General features: G+C 39.2%; 1 protein-coding gene across 1 annotated transcript; it reads left to right on the forward strand.

Moving 5' to 3' along the window:
- Window positions 1–1,039: 1,039 nt before the first annotated feature.
- crabp1a (cellular retinoic acid binding protein 1a) lies at window positions 1,040–21,711 on the forward strand. Its single transcript, XM_046037859.1, has 4 exons — window positions 1,040–1,299; window positions 5,007–5,185; window positions 16,245–16,358; window positions 21,334–21,711. The coding sequence occupies exons 1-4, from the start codon at window positions 1,230–1,232 to the stop codon at window positions 21,382–21,384; spliced, it is 414 nt and encodes a 137-aa protein (XP_045893815.1). The 5' UTR covers window positions 1,040–1,229; the 3' UTR covers window positions 21,385–21,711.
- Window positions 21,712–23,021: the final 1,310 nt, after the last annotated feature.

Raw genomic sequence — 23,021 nt, forward strand, 5'->3', positions numbered from 1 at the left:
AACTTTTGGTCATGCTTCCCTGGGGTGGTTCAAGGGTGAGACACTTGCTCAAGGGCACCTTAGCTATAGTTTTCCTACAGCAGTACACTGCTAATTAGTACCACTAACTATACTACGTAAAAGAAATTCCAATGCACAGTGAAAAAGTCTAAATGATCACACCTTGTCTACTTTACATAATAGTACAGGCTAATCAATAATGCATATTATACAATACAATACATATAATAAATTCATAATTCCTTATTAAATTCAAGGGGGGGGGGGGGGGGGGGGGTGTCAACGAGAAAACATCCAGAGGATTCATCTCTTTGATCCATGTTTGTGGTGCAGGAATGGTTTGAGGCTAATTTGTTCAAAGTTTTACTGTAATATTTTGCTCCTATGTAGTCAACAGTGCAGAACAAATGGTCACACTTTACATATTAATACATAATTAATACAATACAATCTGTATGTGATAAATACACATCCTAATGTCCGAGAGGAATCAACACGGAAACATCCAGATGATTCATTATTGGTGCGAAAGAGTAGAGACAGACTAGAAAAAACTCATAAAAGTCCTTTATAGTTGGACATTTAATATCTAAATGTGGTAGAGCTTGATTAGCTTGAATATTTTTTTTCCAATAAAAGTTCTTAGAGTTTGACAAAATTTATTCCATGAACAAAATAACAGCCTGTGACCTGAGCTGCTGCTCTTCTTTTTAAAAAAGGCCTTTTGAACCATCTTGCCAAAAGATGTCAGCAATTGTGAAAGCCAGCCTCCACATTTTAGGTGTTGACAAACAAGCACTATAATACGCTTTAAAGGAATGAATTTAGTGGTTTTAATCCACAGAGAAAGCAGACACCTCAGTCTTTCTCTACTGTATTAATGGGACAGAGCTTTCAGGGGGAGGGACCTTCTCTGACTCCCATTGAAGACAGTAGCTATAAAAGAGCTAAGGACAAGATTTCAGCTGGCACACTGAGACCCACAGACTAGGCAAGAGAGTGTGTGGAGAAAACAAACAAACAAAAAAAAAAACCAAGAGAAACTCTTGGGTATAACAGTGTGAACAAGAGGCTGAGCCCAGAGCAGAGGAAACAGAGGCACAGGGAAGGAGGAGGAGGGTGAGAAAGAGTCAAAGAGAGACACAGGGAAGAAGAAAGAGAGGGAGAGAGGCATCAGAGCGTGGAACAGGTTCTTTCGGCAGTTCTTTCGGCACTCAGCCTCAGCAGACATGCCTAACTTTGCCGGTACCTGGAAGATGAAGAGGAGTGAGAATTTTGATGAACTTCTCAAAGCCCTGGGTAAGCCCTCTCCTCTCTCTTTTCTCCCTCTCCTCTCACCCCTCCATAGTCAGCGCTACATCCCTGCATGAGGTTGACTATCCATCTTGTCCATATAGAAAAAGGCTTTTCTTGTTCTTCGAGAATTGCATGCCTGACTTGCAACAACATTGTATTGTTCAGAGAGGCTCCCTGGGAAAAGAATGCAGAGATCTACGGTGAGATGCTGCCGATGGGAAATCCCTCGGCTTTACAGGAGATATGAAACACTGGATGCTGAATTCCAGCCTAAACAGACGTGGTATTGTTGCATGAAGATAGGAGGGAGGCACAACATTATTCATGTAAAGCATTAAGTAGGGCATGCATTAGCAATGCCAGGGGAGGTCTCTGGAGCCCATTGCTATTCTCTTGGGTCCTTTCTTTTTTTTACCCTTTTTAAGTCTTAACTGATGGTTGTGATGGTTTAGATTTGGACCAGTCTAACTGGGTCATTCAATTGTGTTGCAGCGTTTCGTCACGCCGGGAATGCTGAAACAGACACAAAAAAAGGCTGTGTCTTTAGAATAATGTAGAAATCTTGAGGGAGAAGACCCACCATGAGTACAGGGAGATCCTTCAACAACTGTCCATGAACTGTTTCCACCAAACTGGATCACAGTTAGAACTTTTTAGACATGAATGGTCCCTGTTTTAGCACAGACTGGGAAGGTTAAGTTGAAAAATGAACAGTTTTATAATTGCTAAGCTGAAACAGTTGTGCATTGCTGCATCATACACATAAAAGATTTCTTGAGTATCTGAGTGCATTTTCGACCCTGAAAGCCTCGACTTTGTGGTATACAACTAACAAATATTCCCTTTGTGTCAAAGCCTGATGAAGATGTAGATTATTCCGCTGTGCCATAGATGTAATTTTTTGTCCAAAAGCTATTAAAAAAAAAGAAATGCCACACTGTTGTACCACATAACATGCCACACTGTTGCACCACATAACATGTCAATGTAATTTACAAACTGTGTCCTTACTGATGCCATGATGAACCTGGGTAATTTTGAATCAACCTCAAATGCACCATCCTGCTGCTGTAAATACCAAATGTGTATTAATCCACAGCAGAAAATAGTCCCCAGCAAATGCACTATTTACTCTTGTTTGAGTGCCATTTTCTAAAAACCACAGTGCCCAGCAGTTTTCGGGAAAATTACATCTAAATCAAAAATCTAAATAAACCCTAATAAAAGATTTACATCTTCAGTAGGAATGAATGGGCTTGGGGCAGAATACAGAGAAGTACAGACATAGGGAGGTAATCAGGAAGGGTTGATAGACTAAAGAGGGGATTGTTTGACTTTTCATGTAAGTTGTTGACAATATGAAAAATATAGATTATTGCCAACATTATATGTTAATCTACAGTTCTCTTTAAGACCCTAAAATCACTGACAAAGCCCTGATCATCCTAAAACACCACTAAAAACTTGAAACTAATTCAAAACAGAATGCTCTCCAAAAAAACACCCCATGCCATGTTTTGTTTTGATGCAAGGTTCAAAAGCCAACTATCCATACAATTGGCTGGTGAGTCTAAGGAGAAATCAGTCACTCCTTCAAGTTTAGCACCTCATCCATTCGAGAACACATTTCCCGCATCTGCTTGAGCAGATCACTCGTTCGCTCTTAAATAAGGTTTTGGTCAATAGGGAGCTGGATACCGTACAGTGCCGCAAGTCCATCAACATCTTCATAATTATCTGTTGAGTTCGAGGCTTCTGTACAGTATAAAGGGATTGTTATATCCAGGGTGCAGATAGCAGAAGAACATTCTGAGTGAACAGAGCTGTACGAATCCATCAGATTCACAGTTTGCTAATTAAGAGCAGGCATATGTATTTGCATTTGATCAAAGAATGTAAAAACAGTCTACACTTCATATACATGTACAATTTTACTACTGAGCAAAAACGTAGACTTTTTTAAGACTTGCCTGAGTAAATGGGGACTCTAGTCTAGAAATGCAAAGACAAGACAAACTGCTGAAGTTTAACTTTGAGCATTGGAATCAGCAGAAACCTATGACACTTGGTTAATAGTGTTTGAGGAAAATATCTTTAATGACTGACTAACCTTTCTCCAGCCTTGTCCCAGTTTTCTCTAAGAACATGTACTTCTTGCTAATGGCTCCTTATAATAATGTTGGCAGAGGAACTTAGGTGCTTAATGTCCTTCTACCTCTGATTTAGACATAAATGAAGCATAAAAATGTCTAATATTTGAAATGTAAGCCAATTTTATTTTGAGAACAATCTTTCAATTTTGTCATAAACAAGGACAGACTGCTTGGCTCACTGATGCTCATACATATTTAATGCTAAAACAACACATGGCGTGATCCTTCAGATCATGGGTGGGGCCAAGTGTAAGCTGTCAAATTAATGTGTTTTTATGCCTGGGTGTTGACCAAGCAAACCACAGTGGTTTTTAATTAAGGGGGAATTTAGTTTTTAAAAAAACTTTTAACTACTCGTTTGCAAAGATATAGGTGTTCTATATATGCAATTTTTTTTCGGTGGTAGGAGAGGCCAATAAAATAAAAGATCCATGACTTTGGCCGGACATAAAGCCAGATGGCCTTTCAGAGTTAAACCACGCATGCCAAAGTCTTGCCACAAGCCCAGACAGTGCCACACGCAGGATCGCCACTCTTAGAGCCACTAGACAAGATCCAGCTCTGACTTGCCCTGACATCCTCCACATTTCTCTTTTATTTGTGGAAACGGCTGAATAATCCCTCACACAGACCACAATGGCAAAATTCCACAGATTTCTCTTAGTTTTGAGGAATAGCTGAGGTTTCAGTCAGAGCCACAGAGCATTTATTGTGTCTATACTCTGAAACAGCTACATATCTGTCATTCTTGGTTAAAACTTAGCTTCACGTTCATGTTCACCATACACAGAAATACAAGGAGACATACAGCCAGCATGTACCTCTATATATAAGGACCAGCGTCTGATAGAAGCAGGCAGGAGGGCTTGGAGAGGTCTAAATTTGGGTGGGGTTGAGGGTAAAGCACAATAGAAAGACAACAGAACGTAGTGGCAATGCCTAATGACAAAGACCTCATCTCTCTCTTTCTCCTTTTTGTGCTGATTTGTGTCTGTCTCTATCAGACACACAGGTGCATTTGATTTTGTTGTAACAAAAACAAAAGAACCATATTCACACGACCGAAATCCAGCCGTACATTTTCTCAGCTCTCAAATCAGCCCATTTGCTTCCTGTCACCTATATCTATCACTCATGGTTAAAGTTTTTTTTTATGGAGTATTAAGCCACCTCCATTTGTGACCAGTAAGAAGCTTCATGAATGGTAACACATATTTATTGCATTTGCTAACCAATTAAAACAGTCATGAAACGGCATTTTTTGATAAAGTGGGAAAATATCATAATTAAGGATAATAAAAATAAAGTATCCTCGGCTCAGCTACAAACTATATTTACGAAAAGAGCAAATCACCAGAAAAAGTCAGCATATTGTAGTTTCTGAGTCATGGGTAATGATACAGTACACCTAAAAATACCCAAGGATATTTCATACTCATGTTGTACAATGAGGCAATGAAATATGCCATGAATTGCCCCAAATAAATCTTGTTAAAATGGTGAAACTAACCCCTGTCTCTCCCTGTTGTTGCTCTGGCCTGCGTTGTTCCTGGTCAGGAGTGAACACCATGCTGAGGAAGGTGGCTGTGGCAGCGGCCTCCAACCCCCATGTGGAGATCCGTCAGGACGGTGAGAAGTTCTACATCAAAACATCCACCAGTGTGCGCACCACTGAGATCAACTTCCACATTGGTGAAGAATTTGATGAGGAGACGGTGGATGGACGGAAGTGCAAGGTACAATTGAAAATGAGTCTTGCAAAAAGCACATTTTTGAAATATGGCACATAAATGCTTATGTAAAACTTGTAGCTTTAAAGAGGATACCTTTGTGTTTGCCAGTTTTAGTTCTTTAACAACAAATCATGTATACTACAGGGGCGGCACGGCGGTTAGCACTGTTGCCTCACAGCAAGAAAGTCGTGGGTTCTAGTTTTTCTACACAATATGAACATCCGTGAACAGAATATTTATAGACTATTTGAGTTGTGTAAACCATGATAGAGAACATCAGAGCTGAATTTTGTTTTGTCAATGTTACATTATTTTTACAATAAAGAGAGAGGTATAACATGCAACAAAAGACATTTTGGCTTTATGGTATGTCTTAACCAATAGACAACCAGGATGCCCCACACTTTGAGTTTTAAGATGCTGCTGTTTGACATATTATACAAAAATGGATGGAAACCTTTGGCTGCCTGGAAACAGGAATGTTTGCAAAATTGTTACTTGTGGCGTTGAGTTTAAGGGACTTCAAACCAAATTGACTAAAGTATTCAAAACCATTGGTATGGTCCTTAAATGTTACTGAAATGTAATTTATTTATTCAAATATAAAACATCTGCTTCATTTCTGTGAAACATTTCTAGCACTGCAAATGGATGATGTCACAGTCATTAGTGTGTTAGCATACTTTTACTAATGGCATTGTGGGGACCAAACTCCAGTCATACGGTCACATTGTGGGGACTCACCTTCCAAGTGGGGACAAATTTGGAGACCCCTTAAGGTCAATGAACAAACTTTGGGGTTGAGACTTGGATTATGGTTATGTTAAAAGTATGACTGGGTTACATTCAGTTTCAGTTTTGGGATTAGGCATGTGCTGGATATGGTTGTGGTAAGTCTCCACGGAATGAATCTAAGTCAGTCTAAGTCCTCTTTAAGAGATAAAAACAAAAGGGTGTCGCACAAGTCAATGTGTGTGTGGACAGATCCAGAATGGTTTGAGTCAAAGTCTAATTCTTCTTTAAATTGCTAAAGAAATGAAGAATAATTTATATATTCACATATTAACAAATAGTTTTCTTTTGAAGAGCCACAAATGTCTTAAAACTCAATATTTGGTTGAGTGATTAAATCTGCTTCTGTAAGAAAGGGAACAGCACTTTAATCCTAACATATGTAGATATCTAATTTAATGGATTGTCTAAACCTTTTCACATCATTTGGATTTTCAGGATATTCTGTGTGTTTGTATGTTTTCAGTCAAAGTCTTCAAAGCTATCTGCACGCTATTGTTGTTGAGGGTTAAATGAAAAATTAATACCTCCTTGCAGTTTCATCCATTGGTATCATCCTCACGTCTGTGAAGCTGAATTAAGGATAGCTTGAGTTGGGATAGATGAGAGTTTCTCTTTGAAGCAATTCAGTCCCTAAGGGGGAATTCTCACATCCTGACAGAGTCAGAGCTCCTACACAGGTCTGAAAAGCTTCGAAAAGACATGTATGCTTTAATTTATTTATTTTCTCAGGAACATCAAGGTTTTCTAAATTCTTGGAACTTGTTAGAAATTCTGCTAAAATACTTCATAAACTGTAAAAAAAAAAAAAAAAAAAAAAAAAAAAAAAGATTAGCAAATCATAAAAACACTAAAGTAACATATGAAGTCGGACTTTTAAAATAGCAAAAACTCTTCAAGCTCTGACATGTAGTCTGAGTTCTGTTATATGTAATAAGAGTAAACTGGTTTCTTAGAGACATCTGATATGATCTCAAGACATTTACTTCATCTGCGTTATAAATGTAGGTTGAGCGTAATTATGCATATTATAACTTATTAGATGACATTCCCAAAGCTGACCTTTTTATCCAACCGTGTGATGTATGTGCTATTGGTTGCGTTTATTGGAACAATTCACTCAACAATTAAATTCCACCTAAACAATGAAGGGTCACAGCAAAAACACACTGCCACTGAGTCACTTCAGGTAACGAGAATCTTGCATTAATGGTCCAGATGGTGATATCTGTTTATCACCCAACTGCTTAGCAACCAGTGTCTGAGCTGAAGAGAAAAAGAGTCTTGTTTGGCATCAGTAAGGACACAGTTTGTAAATTACATTGACATGTTATCCAGTGTTATCCTCTCACACAAATGGACAGATGAGGGGACAACAAAACATGCAAGGAGCCACATAAAAGTGGCTGTTATTTATTAACTGACAAATTACAGTGCTTAATTACAGTCCTCCCATCAAAGTATGTAACTTCACTATATGGCATAGTTAGAGAGTATGTGGTATTGGATACTATTCTGGGTTATTACACTGTAATTACTGTTCTAAATGCACATAAAACTGTATGTTTAAGCAGTTTTAAGATGTTTTTGAAATTGGATCTACTAAGTAAATGTAGTTGTTGTTATCAGTAACAACCAATTACAATTCAGGGAAGGATTTGGGTCTATGGTCCAAAATTTAAAATGATTTATCTTATACTCAATCAAACTGTCCACGAGGAAGAAAATCCATCATTCTAACACCTGCAGACATGACGTCAATCAGAACCTTACAATCTCCAAATTTTGGGGTGTGGTGCTGGAAGGAATTGAACTGGTCCAACGTCACTAACGTAAGGCGACTTTTTTGTAATCATGTTAAAGTTATATGTTGCGCAAGTGCAATATTAGAACAAAAGTATTTTGTCTTTGTGTAAATCCTGATTCAGGACACAGCAGCACAGAACAGCTTTGAATCAGGACAGTCTCTCAAATTGGCATACACCCTACCATCCATAGGTGCATGTTATATCCCCTTGAGAAAAACAAGTTTGAAATAAGTTAGAGCTGTGCCGCAATATGCTCATCCATCTGCATTTACAACCTTTTCATGAAGAACAGGCTGCAGTGCAGCAGAGGATAGATGCATAACAGATGCAGGGTGGGAGGTTGTTGACAGTCACAGTATAATTTTTCAAGTTTCTCCAACCACTGGATGAATTTGGAGTTTTATGGATGAGATTAGTTATATTTTTAAGGAAAAACCAATCCATGATCTTAAATGTTCATATTGGCATTAATACCGACCTCTACAATTATAGGGTTTCATTCAAAAATCCAATATATCCAAATGAACATAGATATTTACATACTCAATTAATGGGACCCTCAAATTTCATATGGTGAATATCAAATTTTATAAATCTTTTAATCATAGAACAACAATAACTCTTTAAAGCTGGAGGACTGAAGCATTTTTGGAAAGGCCATATTTATAGCTGACTATGAGTAAGGTCCAATTTAAAGGCCCAATTTGAAATACACATTTACATAAGTATGTAATTGAAGAGTTTAGATCACTTGTGAATTTGAAAGTAATTCTGACCATTACAAAAATGTGACCTGTTGGAAATGAGCACATTACAGCTCATGATGTCTGAGTTAGTTTGGTGACAAAGCCAAAAAAAGTGTCCTTCAGCAAGGAAATATGTCTCTCCTAGTTACTCTGATCACATAAACAGTATTTAACAAAATAAATTAATAAATATATAAACCTGTTTTTCCAAGGCTACTCCTCCAAAATGGCTAGATGGGATGGTTTCTGGTTCTATTCTGAAATGTAAAAAAAAACAGAAAATTCATCCTGTTAAATTCATAGGTCTAATCTTCATGCTTGTGGGAGGAAATATTGCAAAAGAAAAATGTGTAATTGTGTGCATACACTACATTAAGTTAACAAAAGTCAGCCAAAAGCCTGAGAAATTGGAGATATGTATTTTCTGGGAACCACAATGCCTTTCTGGTATGTGCAGTACTGCAGTACAGAATTCATAAAAGGGGTTTTATCTGTGTATTTCCGTCATGCATAACATGCAAAATTGCACATATTCACATAATGCTTGTAAAGACATAGATACTTAAACAAGAGCTAAATAGATTTTTGTACCTTTTATTTTAAAGCATGAACTACATGTTGCGGTCAGGGAGAGCAGACATGACCTATTTCAGATCCCAGGAGACAGTGTGGCTCCTTCTGTCTGTGCCCTGGGGCATGCTGGGTCCTGGGCAGGGTTAGACGGCTCTCAGTGTGGCTTTTGGTCACATGACGCCTCTCTGAGGCTGATCAAGTCGAGTTGTCATCACAAATTTGCCACATCCACTTGTTTGGGTCTGGGCATCAGCATCACAGCATTTGCCTACAAAAATGATTCTTTTTTTTAATCTTACAGTGCAGTCAGCACACTTTATTTAAATTTCAAAACTGACTATAAAGTTAAAATGGATTTAAAATGTAACTTGGTATTTTTCAACCTGGACCCTATTTTCCTATGTTTTTTGTGTCTGTGTGACTAATTTGAAATTGGTCCAGTATTGAGCAAGCACGTTTCGCTGTAGTTGGCGGCAGCGAAACGGGCTTTGGTGCAACTTTGGTGTTTTCACCCTTTAAAAAACCAAAGTCAATATAACACATAATAACACAACAAAAACAACAAAGTCATACAATAACACAAACAAACTAACTCACCGAGGCAGCGGTAACGTTAGACCAGCAAATCCCATGTTCTGCTTTGTAAAAATATCTATTTTGATCATTGGTATCTGGTGGCATGACAAGAGCGATATAGTGACTGTTTCTGGTTAAACAAAAAGGGTCTTTCTGTTTTAAAAAAGGTCCATCTCTGTATGCATCCTTTCCACAGTGTTGTTAGACATTTATAATAACAACCTGAGCTTTTCAATGTCAAAAATAAGCACTTTAGTGGACGTAATTTCATGGGTTGCAATTGCTCGCAGGGATAATGTTATAGCCCTGTTTCGCTGCTGCAGACTGCAGAGTGCTCGCTCAATACTGAACGAATTTCAAAAAATGTTGTCCTAGTAAGTCACATAGACACAAAAACATGGAAAAATAAGGTCGAGGTTAAAAGTTACTGAAGTTACCGTTTACGTTCTTGTTCAAACTTCCAATTAATACACAAGCTGTCAAGATCTTGGGTTTTATTGTAATTTTGTTAATGTCCATTTCTGTTTAAATCGTTGCCTGTGTGTTCTTTTAGGTTTTCTGATATTCTGCTATCAGAAAGGCAGGGAAACAGAGGTGTGGACCCAAAGGTTTGCAGTTTGCAGGTTTATTTTAATGATAACAGTCACTTACAGGATGTCGAAATAAAACACAAAGTATTCCAAACACAGTGTCCAACAAAGGCACAGCAATCCAAACACAAGGAAACAATCCAGAAATCCAGGGAAAACGGAGCACTGAGCTGGACGCTCAACATATGACTACAATGCAACAAAGACTGAACACAACTGAGAGCAACATATACTGGGACACACCACACACACACACACAAGCAGGCAGAGTAATTTGTCACAGGTGAGACACATGAAGAATCAAGGAAGACAGGAAACAAAGCTAGACAAAAACACCAAAATTATAAAATAATAATAAAAACCAGGAAGTGAAGCTACTGACAATACACAAGGATATAATAATGAATGATAGTGTTGCTCTGTAACTGCTGGATGTGAAAAGAACTGATTGGTAACAAGTTTGCCTTATCTACTTACAGATGTCAATGTTGTGTTCACATGTTTCCACTTCTCCCAAATGGTCATTGCATGTTTTAAGGTTCAGTGTGTAAGATTTAGTGGCATCTAGTGGTGAGGGTTGTGAATTGCAACCATCGGTCCAGTCTACCACTGCCCCCTAACCTTTCAAAGAGCGTAGGCCAGCTACGGTGTCTCACACAGCACAAAAGGTGTCTCTTCTGAGACAGCAGAGAGTGGCCAGTCAAGAAATGAGGTTTCTTTAGGTATATTTATTAAGAAATTATATTAACTTTTATTCAGTAGAACCATATGTTATTGTGACTTGGCCACTGACAGATAACACTGAAAATGTAAGCCAAGACTGTGAACATTGTCACTGTTTCTGCACCACAGTCCATTATAAACCACACATTAGATAAAGTTTATACAAACATTGACAAGGGAAACACATTAATTCTCTCTGTGATTATAGACCCATGCCAAAACTGCCCGCCAACAATAATACCTGGCCCGCTGCCAGATTATGGTGCTTTGATAGAAAAAATATAAATAAATAAATACTTTGATGGCGGTGCTGAAATAGATCTCAGTCATGACAGCAACAATTACTCACATAATCACTTCCTCTTTAGTGGTTTTGCCTACAAAATAAAAGCACGAGAAGCTTGTTTACTGTAATGCAATGTAATAATCAGAGTTAAACTGAGCTTCTACTTTGAAAAACTCTGAACGACAATGAAAGAGTCTTCTTGACACACATCTGAAAGAGCCGTCAGAAAATGTGATTTCCCTAAATGTCCACTGCCTGGAGATACTGGGGAAATGAAAAAGTGTCCGTAGGTTGATGGATATGGATCAAACACTGAAACAAAAACAGTGCAGCACATACTGTGGTCTGAGAAACATTTGCTGCAGAATCCATTTGTTGAAGAGAGAAAAAATAATATCAAAAGATAAGATTAAACCTTCAACCCTTGAGCTGTAAGTCTTGTGCCTTACCAATTGAGCTAACCGAACTACATATTAGCATAAGTCAACATTAAGGGTTATATTCTCATCCACCATCTAATGGTTGAAAATATTCCTCTGATGCAAAACATATTTGCAGACCCCTGCAGTATATTATTACTACTTCTTCTTCTTCTAACATACGTATTAAACATAGTGATGAGTGTCTACACTGCCTGAATTCTACCAGAAGTAGAACAAGAAGAACGCAGTGACGAAAGAAAACCAAAACAATTAACTCTGTGGAATGCCCTGTAGAGCTAAAGGGAAGTGCAGAGTTGGTGATGAGGTCACTACGGGTGACCATTTTCACAAGGAACATACAGTAGTCATTTGTCAGTTGTCAATTAGGGCATTTTGTTGAACTAGCTCAATCCAATACTACTGATCTGAGTATTACAAATGAAAGCCAGAACTTTACCATCACAATCATTTCAAATCCAATATGAGCCAACACAATAAGAAAATCTTTGTCTTAATAATTATCAACTGTAGTATATATTTTGTTTATTTTTACCAAGAAGAAATCAAGGAGCTGGCTCTCACTAACCATTGTGTTCTTCTGTGGCAATCATACGCAAGAGTGAAGCTAAGCCTGCAGGAGGCAGCGCCCACTGACACAGTGTGACATGTGCTGGAGGGACGGCGAGGGGCAGTGTGGGGTGTTGGCGGACTCTCAGGTGGTGGTTGGCAGGAGAGCCCTAAATGGGTTTTGGCTGAGGCCAGCTGCCCCTGTGGTTAAAGGGATTAGGCGCTGATCTGTGCCTGGCGTAGAGCAGAGGGCTGATTAACACCGCCACAAGGTTAAAAAGCTCCAGTTAATCTGTATGAGTTGGGAGGGATCAGACGGTCTCTTCTCACTTCCAGGAGGAGAAAGTGATAATTCCTGTCAGGCTGAGAGAATACAGAGGAACAGACACCAGACGGGCTTGAGTGCAGAGTGGAAGTCAGAATGAGGCGATTATGTACTTGTTCTGATAGATGGAGTTGTATAGGTGGAAAAAGCTCTAAGACTGCTGCCTTGTGCTGCAGAGGTTGAGTTTTGCTGAAAAATAAGTTTGATGAATGAGTTTTGAGAAATAAAACAGTGTCTGCAGTGCAGCAACACTTTCCAGTGTACAACAAAGCAAGTCACTTCTGGGCTAAAAGACAAATGGAGTATTTTAACCCAGCTGGTTGCTATAGAGACAGACTTTGATGTGCCATGGGGCAAAGGGTGCGCAGATGTTGTGTTAATAAGGACCAGAGACAAAGCAGAATAGCTGCCAGAACACTAAAGGTATTTGACTTAAGAAACAGTGGCATTCAAGGACAAGATAATAATGGACTATACACCCCTGACAGGTAATCCTATAATGTGATGATGAAGGTAAATTCTTATCTGTAAAGCTCAGCAGCCTCGCAGAAGTTTGGGGCTATTGGATAAAAGTGGAATGTATTTCCAGGACGGATAGAGACCAATGTGGCTCGAGCAAGGCTGATTTCTTTGATTCTGACATTGTTGCATTTATCATGGAGAGGCAGGACCAGGCCTGCAGCAAATGACAGGCAAATCAAAAATCAAAAAAGTGAGTGGTGAGACTGATTATTTTGGACTGATTCTAATATACACTGAATGTTGGATTTTGGATTTTTGTGGCCTCATTTGTAGAATCTGTGTATCGTTTCTCTCAAGGCAAAAAAAATATTTTCACGCTAATTTGTAATTACTACCATTATAAATAAGACGTCTGGACACCTTTTGGATGTGGAATGACCAATTAGGACCATAGCTTCTTCTGGAAACCCATCTTTCATGAAGGTGGGACTTTTTGAATGGAGTTCTTTACTGCCAGATTTTTTTGTTGCAGTCAGAGTTAAGTGGTAATTAGGGACTCAGATGTGATATCTGTTGTGTGGTAAAATATGAGTGGATTTGATAAAGAGCAGCTGTGCTTCCTATTTTTGTCCAAAGGCATTTGCTACTAAGAGAGAGAAAGGTGACAAGCAAACACTGATGTGGGAGAGATAATGTGATCAAACTGCGGGAAGAGATGAGTCCAAGATGGAGACAGCGTGTTATTTCAGGCTCTGAAAGGAATTCTGTAAAAATCCGACATAAAAACTTTTAACCAAGCAGGAAATGAGATGTTCTACCAATTTTCGACACACTGTGTCTGATAAGCAACAGAGACACTAAAGTCTGTAAGAGACTGAATCAAAGCTGAAGGCAGCAGATGTTCTGATATGTAAAAAGCTGCAGAAAAAACATGATGAATTTGTCTTGGTCTCAAATGTGTGTGCACAAGCTTTGGTGTGCTACGTGGAAGAGAGAGACTGTGTAAGAATTTCTCTGTGACTTAATGCCCATTGAAGAGAATGAGGGAAAATCCATCCAAGTCAGAGGCTGTGAGACTGATGCTAACGTTAAAATGGAGCCGTGACTAATCGACTCTCTGGGCTCTGGCTTTATTAGAAAAAAAATCAGAAGGAGAGCTGTAGAAAGCTGTAGAAAAGCCCTGTTCTTGTTCAGTTTGGCAAAGTCTGTGGACGGCAGCCCGCGGGGATCCATGATGGTTTAACTTACCTTTGATATGGTGATTAACATTTGCCTCTGGGAAACTGAGGCTGCTGCTTCTTCCAACACTGAGCAGCGGTGCTTTATAAAATACAAAAATGTACAAATTGTCAAATAAATTGTCTATGAGCAACCCTACAAATATGCTACCACGCATGAAAATGCTTTATGTGATGGTTCTTCATAATAGGCCTGTCCAGATTTGTATTTTGTTGGATATAAACATTGTGCTTGAGTTGGATGAAGCAATGGCAGCTTTGATCGGTTGCAGGCTTTGGAGCGGGATCACTAGTTTAAGACGTTGAAAAGGAAAATGCAGTTGGCTTTGATGAGAGGAAAAACTAATTTTAACAGTGTGGGAAAATATAATCAGATTCAGATTGCAACGCGAAGCCAACACTTAAGAGTAGGCCAATCTTTGGATTAAAAACTTGATTGGGAAAATAGACATTAAATGAATGCTTTTTAGCAAGTGTATTCACTTTCTTATTGAGTTTTAGATTGGAAGACTGATAAAACTCTCATATCTGTCTATTAAATATGAAGCTACAGACAGAAGAGTTAGCATATCTTAGCACACAGATTGGAAAAGGCTTAATACTTTTTAGCTTAGCATAAATACTGAAAACAGAGGGAGACAGCTATGTTCAACTGTAACAGAATCTGCCGCCCAGCACCGCTAAAACACAAAAACGATAGCACCTAAAGCTCAATGATTGCCCCTGTTTCTGGTCTTTATGCTAAGCTAGTCTCCTGCCTTCATCTAAATATTTAGCTGACAAATATTAGATTGGTATCACTTACCCTCGATAAGAAATGTAATAAGTGTATTTCCTAAAATGTCATGATAAACCTCGAACATAACAGCCTTTTGTGACAATAGACAGTTGAGAAAATGAGATACAAGTGCGGACCCTAAGCTGACCAAAATTATAAAGCCTCTCCATTAAATTAGAGCCACAGGGTCACCTCAATCCTGATCTTTTATGAATTCCCAACTCTCTAATAGGCAATTTATGTCAGTTACTTGTCAAAATCTGACTGATCCTGTTGATATCATCTGAAATATTATTGAAGCGAAATTAGCAGATGGACACCCTGACCGACCAAAGTGCCAAGAGAATTTAGTGTGTTAAAGACTTAGGCCATTGATTTTTATACAATATTACATTGCTCTGTTTATGAATTAGCACAGGACTTATGTATTTTTGACTAGACAGTAAAACATCTGGCCAAAGGTATGGGATGGGGACATCACACATTCATGATCATTGAACATCTCACTCTAAAACTACAAGCATCAACCTGCTGGTATAACAGCCTCTACTCATCTGGGAGGGTTTTCCATCAGATTTTAGATCCTGGCTGCAGGGATTTGTTCTCATTCAGCAACAAGAGCGCTAGTGAGGTCAGCCAGCGACGTTGAACGAGAAAGCCAGACTCATAAGGGAACAAACTTAGCTATTTAGTTGCTAAATGCTCCGCTATGTTCACCAGCTAATCTGTTATCATGTCTATCTTCTGTTTGGTGGCGGGCAGGTAGCATAGAGTTGGTTTTTAGAGCTTTTTCACTGCTGCAGCAGCTAAAAAAAAAATTATGAGAATGAATTAGAAAATGCTATAAACTTGCTTTAAAGCTCCATAAAGCTGAGTCAGGTGATGACTCTGTAAGTTTTAGGATACTTTATAATTCTTAAAATTATTATAGACACTTTAACTTCTCACCTTGGTGCAGTGATGTAGAAGTGTACACTGGGGTGTGTCAATTCACTGTGACATCCCTGTTGGGTATGGTTACAAATGCAACAGACCAAATTTCTGACCACAGCCAGCAACATTGATTAGTGATGCTGGTAATAAACCCTGTTATTTAGTGACCCATTAACGATACGTCTTACTAATGTGTTTTACCATCATACTGACCTTCCCACCTTGCTGTCCTTCTCCCTGCAGAGCCTCGCCACCTGGGAGTCGGAGAACAAGATCTCTTGTCAGCAGACTCTGGTGGATGGCGACGGCCCCAAAACCTACTGGACCCGAGAGCTAAATGGCGATGAGCTTACACTGGTGAGCGCACAGCAATGACTCACCATCTTACTGAAAGCCTCTTAATAGATTATTGCTTATGAAAGAGCCTCTGAAGTTCAGTCAGTCAGTGAACTCTTATTTCAGGCCATTGCTTGGCTTAACGAAAAGAGGATATACAAGACGAAGAAGACAAATATTTTCAAATGTTATCCTAAGTACAGAGAGTGTATGATCTGATAGGTAGCTAATCTGTATGGTTTGTCTGTTATGTGGCTTGTTCTCATGGAGACTCAGAAGACATCAGATGCATTACAATGGGATTTTCGAGCAGCTAGTCTACTTTGTTTGAGAAATAGTTAATGAAATGAGGCAGGGAGTGTATGAAGTCACCCTGGAGATTCATTCGTAAAGGAAATGAGAGAGGCCGTTTCCCAAGAAGCCGAGCTTTCATCCACCCCACGGTGAGATGTGAAAGGAGAACAAGGGGAGCTGCTACTGCTGACATTGCAGTAATACCCCTTGTATTTAACCAGATTAATATGGGCAGACGTCAATGGGGTCCAAAGCCCCTCAAATGATGTGCAGGGGAGCATCCAAGACCAATGGACTGGACGAACAGTTCTCAGGGACTCAACAGCTTTACTCTCCCAACGTTCAGCGCTCCCACGCTCTGCTTTGTTGTTCCTCAAGTACTTGAAAGATGAATGTCCAAAAAGCAAAAGCTTGAAACAACAATATAGAAGGTTAAGATGCTGAAAAAGTAATTACAGGATGTTTGCATAGTTTTATATTACCGGCCAGAAGCAAGTAAAGGAAAGCAGAGAAGCCCTTTTTTTTGTGCCTTCAAAGCTTAAATACTAACTCAATATTCCACTAGCAGATCCACATGGCTTCGAATGAGAAGAAGGCAGAACATATGAAATGTTTTCTAATGTTTAGGTGACAAAAGCAGAATGTGTTGCTGTATGTGTTAAAGCATGTGACGCTCTGGTGACCAGCTGCCCTGGAGGAGCTGAAGCATTCTTGTACAAAAGGAGAATGACCTGACCGAGCTCTGACAGCAGTCTCTGTGCGCCCCTGCTCTTCTCACCTTAGTCCCACCTCAGTCCCTGCTGTCACACCATTATACAACCCAGCAGACAGACAGCTTGTAGAGTCCCAAAATTTACTTTTTAGTATCAACAGCAAAAAGCTACACTGAGCCACATTCCTCCTGTAACGGAGTTTACAGATAGGGAAATTTTGTGAAACTGGTTGCATGCACATTGTATTTGTTAACGCTAACAAGAAAATCTTGTCATCACTCGCCTGAGACATCTGCCATTGTTTTGGTACAACAGCAGCTTGATTGTGTTGGAGTAAGCATGAAGGAAGTGTGGAAAGTAAGTGAAATGACCACTTTGTTTCTAATTTAATCAAAACCCAAAGAGACAACTCCGTCTGAAAATCACTATTTTCCCCCCAAATTAAGTTGTGGTGGCAAACACAGGCTAATCACTAACTTGATTGTGTTCAGAGGCAAAATTTTCTTGAGTGAATGAAGCCGGAGTCACTGGGAGGTTGTCTCAGGTAGATGGAGGCCATAAAAGCTGCAGGACTTGGACACTGGAGACCTGAGTTCCATCTGTGGATAGGTTTAAGCAACAAAAGCACATTGGTTAAGGTTAGTGAAAGATCATGGTTTCAGTTAAATGTTGAAATAACAATAATCACGTGTTTGTGTGTTTCAAGTCACTGCAGACCAAGTCCACGATCTTTCCCTAACTTTAACGAAGTGCCTAAACATAACCATAAATGTTTTTTTTAATAATGCTGTAAATGCTACGATTACATTGGTTATTTTGGCAGAAAACAACTGAAATACTGTACTGTGCAACATGTTTTAGTCATTTGAAAAAACTGCTGTAAAATAAGAATGCTTGTGAATAGGTATGAATACATTATATTGATTAATTAACAAAATACAAAGTGAATGAACAGTAGAAACATTTAAATCAAATCAATATTTGGTATGATCTACCTTTGCCTTAAAGACAGCATTAATTATTCTAGGTACACTTGGACATTTTGAAGGTAGTCGACAGGGAGGGCGGCTCAAACATCTTGAAGAACAGTTCTTCTATGTAGTTAGGCACTCTACACACAATCTGTCAGAACTACTAAGCAGTGCAAAGACCAATTATTCTGACCAAATTTGCAAAAATGCAACCCAAAACTTGAAAGGAACCTCCACTATTCTTCACTGTTGCCTGCAGACACTCATTCTTGTACAGCTCTCCAGCCCTTTGGCAAACAAACTGCCTTCTCTATCCATCGTCAACCGCTTATCCTACATACAGGGTCACAGAGGGCTGGAGCCAATCCCAGCTGACATCGGGTGAAAGGCGTGGTATACCCTGAACAGGCTGCCAATCCATCGCACACACACATAGACAAACAACCAGTCACACCTAAGGACAATTTAGGGTCACCAGTCAACCTAGTCCACATGTCTTTGGACGGTAGGAGGAAGCCAGAGCACCCGGAGAGAACCCACACAGACACGGGGAGATCATGCAAACTACACACAGAAAAGCCGGGGCTTGAATGGGGGTTAGCAAATGGTTACACAGTTAGAATTGGCTGAAATAGTTCGCCTCTTTAAGGGAGAATATTTGGCTGTGATTGTAACTATTATATATCTACACACAAGTAAATATGAAATGTCATAAATTACTCCAATAGATGTTCACACTAACCAATCAACCAAATAACTCAACATCAGTTAGGAAATAATCATTGCAGTTTGAGACCATAACTAAAGATACCTGCTCATAAACTTTAGCAAATGCACTTTTCAAATGCTTCAGTATGTGATGCTGAATAAATAAATACAGTAACATAGACAGCCTGGAAAATGTTAAGCCTCTCTAGAGAAAAAGACTTGAGTCATCTTTGCACCAAGACAGCTTCTTTCTTTTGGGACAAACAACTGGAAAAACCAAAACAAACACTGTCTGAATCTGAATCAAAACTATCCGTTTGTAAAAAAAGACAGCAGACACAGAGACAACCAAACAATTGCAAAGCTTCAGCGCGAGACTCAAAGGAAGACTAGCGATCATAAAGCAATGGTCTGATTGTCTGTGGCAGTTCACACTGTAAGTGGGGCACATTTCCATGCGATTTGCATGATCCGTTTAATTGGTTTAGTCAGAAAACACTTTAAGGGAAAAGTCGTGTGGATTTTCTCTGGCTACATCAGCCTGAAATAAAATGAAAAAATTATGGCATATCAGAAGGTTGGACTCCATCACATCAAGCTTGTGCATTCAAAGGACACATAAATCCGTTACTAAGCTGTTTCTTTTGGTTTCATCATCAACAGTCTGCAGTATGACCTAGATTGATGGGCATCATTTTGACTGTGATGTTGTGACACATACATCATTGTTTAATAGGATTTTCTTGACATTAAGAGATTTAACTTTAGGCCAAAGCTAACAATATGGTAATAATATCATAACCCCACTATCTTTGAACAACTTATGCTCTTTCATTCCAAACTGAATGCAAAGAAAAAAGAAACAATCTAGTTCACTGTAATTCACCGTAACTGTGATATTAATTGGTATGCTAATTTTGGCTAGCGAAAACAGACTTAACATGAACTTAGCAAAAAAAAGAACAGCCGACTCCTTAGAGTGTCTTTTAGTTCAACCAAATGCTAAACAAGACAATTAACTTTGATCAACTGAAACTGAACAGTGTGAAAGAGTCAAAGTTCTTAGACTAAAACCCTGAAACAAGTTCATGGCAAGTTAAATGTACACTGTATGGTTACGCAGAGCAGTGGATGCAATTCGCCTCTAACCTGATTGACAGGTCGCTCTAGTAGCGACTTGTTAATCACAAGGTAGCCACGCCCTGAAGCATACCCTTCTTTTCTGATTATTGAAGAATGATAGACACCATAAACTTATTTGAAAAGTGTTTAGTAAGGTTAAAAATCAAGTGAGAAGTATGGTCATTTTCTCATAGACTCCAATGCATCTGACTTTTTGCAACCAGTGTAGTCGTCCCCTGTTGGCTGTTAGAAAGTATGCCGTTTAAGGCACTTTCGCATTGGCTTCACTTTTCAGACCTGGAGGTTGCCACTTGGGTGTACACTTGGACAGTCTCTACTCGAAGACATTCATTATGAACTTGGTTATTCACACAAAAAAAGACAGAAGTAGTCATGTAAAACAAAAAAATCCTGCCTTGTTACACCTGCACAAACCTGGCTGATCACAGTGTGTGGAGGCGTGACAAGGTTGGCATGGTTGTCGGATTACTGGTTTTGGAAAGTTACAGAAATTGTTGGACACAGCCCACCCAGTTCAGATGTTGAATAGGTGTAGGGGGAGAGGGTTCAGGCACTCTAAGTGGGCTTTCAGACTGAAATCAACCACCCTTGCATTGTGAGTTGGTGGGAGTGTGCCTTGTTGCTGATGAAGGTGAGACATGAAATACAATCCAGGAACAGATCTGTAAATAATTTGAAGGCTTTTCAGATGCCAAAACACTGCAGAGGTTTATAATACTCTGACACAGGATTTAAAAATGATGTAAATGTATGACGACGGCAATAATTTCATCTTTCATTGCAACACTGGTAAGGTAAACAGTAGAAATATGGCATTCACGTTACAATGTAATCCACCATGTACACGTGCATGTATTTGACTGGCCAATGCAGCGCCTTGTGTCACGTTGTGTTGCAGCAAATGTTGAGCCCAATTCAATTTTGCTGATGGACTGGCTGCATTCAAATCAATGAGAGAGCTTCTGCTGGTCCAAACGCAGGGCTACTGTTGCCCCGATGCAGCCTCAGACCATCCGGCCTAGTAGGCTTACTGTCACACGTGTTTGTTGAAGTGGAACAGCAAACAGCATTAATATGTGAAGCTAATGTAACATTTTCTTTGCCACCTAACTGGGTTAATCACTATCAGGTGTCTAAAACGCAGAATTATCTTTTTGTTTCCTATAGACTTTTGGGGCCGATGATGTAGTGTGCACACGGATTTACGTCCGGGAATGAAGCTCTGCAACCTTCATGAAGACAAGGCAGAAAACCAGTTGGACCACGACTTGTTTAAACCCAATAACTCTCATGTCATGCTAACACGCTAACACATTTGCAAAGTATCCTGTGTAACCTCTCAGCATAGATCTGCATAGTCTCTACAAACAATAGCAATGTCTCTGTAATCTGGTTATTTGTAGTGAGTATTGTATCTGCAGTACAGTAGCTGGATATCTCATTTCCACATCTACAACCCTGGTGTCAGCTATTCACGTAGGATTTAGTCATTCGTTGTATTCATGTTCAGTGTCAGGAAACAATAAAAATATGGAACAAACAGTATCAAAGCATCTTTCTTGATAGTATGCTTTACTTTTAAAGTTATCTTATGGGGTTTATGTGTAAACAGACATAGTTATGTTTACATCCAGTGTTTCCCACCAATCTTTGAGGCAAAACAATATTCCTTTTTAAAACATAAAATTTTCAAATTTGGGTTATTTATATCAGCATAGACTCTTTATCTTTGTCTCCTTTTGTTTGTACATTGCGAAATTTCTTGGCACATTACTGCCACCAACTGTCAATTAGAGGATAGTGTGGCTTGCATGCCTACAATTGCATTACAGCCCTCTGTAGATGGCAGGAGCTTGTACATCACCCAAGTGCTCATGCACATGTACATGCAGAAGTAGAGGGACCTAATCATCATAGTATTGCTCCATGGCACCACTAATGGTCAAAAACTCCACACAGCAACTTTAAATAAATACCAAATAAGACCTGAGGTTCAAATGCCATTGGAAACAGAAGTTAAACAAAACAATGTCACCTCAAGGTCAATTTAGGAGCTGTTGTGATGATCTTTATCAGTGGACAGTTTCCTCAGCTTCCATGGAAAAGATTTTCCTTTTTTTTTTTTTCCAAAGCTGACACGTTAACATTGCAGCTGTATTGACAGGTGTGGTTAAAAATGGACAATGAGACAAACTAATGAGACTTGCTAATAAAAAATTGTAATATGATTGAAAGCTTCAGAGCAGCAAATTATTCTCAGTTATAGATCAGACTGTAAGCAGTTACAATAGTGGGCAAATATCAAGTTTAAAATAATAAAAACAAACACTTCTAAACACTCTTACATTTTTTATTAGTAAACTGCATTTAGCCACTCTGACTATGACCAGCTTTTCAGTACAAGCCCTAGGCCAAAACAGCTGGGGCAGACATGTTTGGAGTAACCTGCAAGGACACCCATCTTCTGATGAACTCAGACACGCCTCTTAAAAACCCTAACTGCCCCTTTAAAAGAGCCTGGATTGAAAACCTCACATCCCGTCATGATCCAGCCTCCACACCCTGCTGCCATTCGTCACTTGCTCTGCTTCTTCCCAGACACTCCTGAGAGACACGTCTTTGTGTCTGATGCAGTTCTGAATCAACAAGATTAAAGGCAGAGTGGGGTGGGAAGATAAGACCAGACAGACTGGAGCAAATACAGTCAAAGCTTCCAAGCAGGGCCCTGTCGCTCTAGCATGACTAATGCCTCAGTGGCAAATTTACATGAGTGGTCTATTCACTGAAATAGACAACATAAGAGCTTTCATTTTTTCGCAGTGGGTACATTTGTTATTTATTGCATGATATATTTT

The sequence above is a fragment of the Micropterus dolomieu genome, linkage group LG22 (assembly GCF_021292245.1).
Source record: "Micropterus dolomieu isolate WLL.071019.BEF.003 ecotype Adirondacks linkage group LG22, ASM2129224v1, whole genome shotgun sequence".
NCBI classification, from domain to species: domain Eukaryota; kingdom Metazoa; phylum Chordata; class Actinopteri; order Centrarchiformes; family Centrarchidae; genus Micropterus; species Micropterus dolomieu.

What these genes read in the sequence shown, in the direction of transcription:
- crabp1a (XM_046037859.1), top strand. Translation starts at nt 1,230, where the DNA reads ATGCCTAACTTTGCCGGTACCTGGAAGATGAAGAGGAGTGAGAATTTT. An exon ending in TGAACTTCTCAAAGCCCTGG is followed by an intron (nt 1,300 to 5,006) that starts GTAAGCCCTCTC and finishes GTTCCTGGTCAG; the next exon opens with GAGTGAACACCATGCTGAGG. An exon ending in ATGGCGATGAGCTTACACTG is followed by an intron (nt 16,359 to 21,333) that starts GTGAGCGCACAG and finishes TGTTTCCTATAG; the next exon opens with ACTTTTGGGGCCGATGATGT.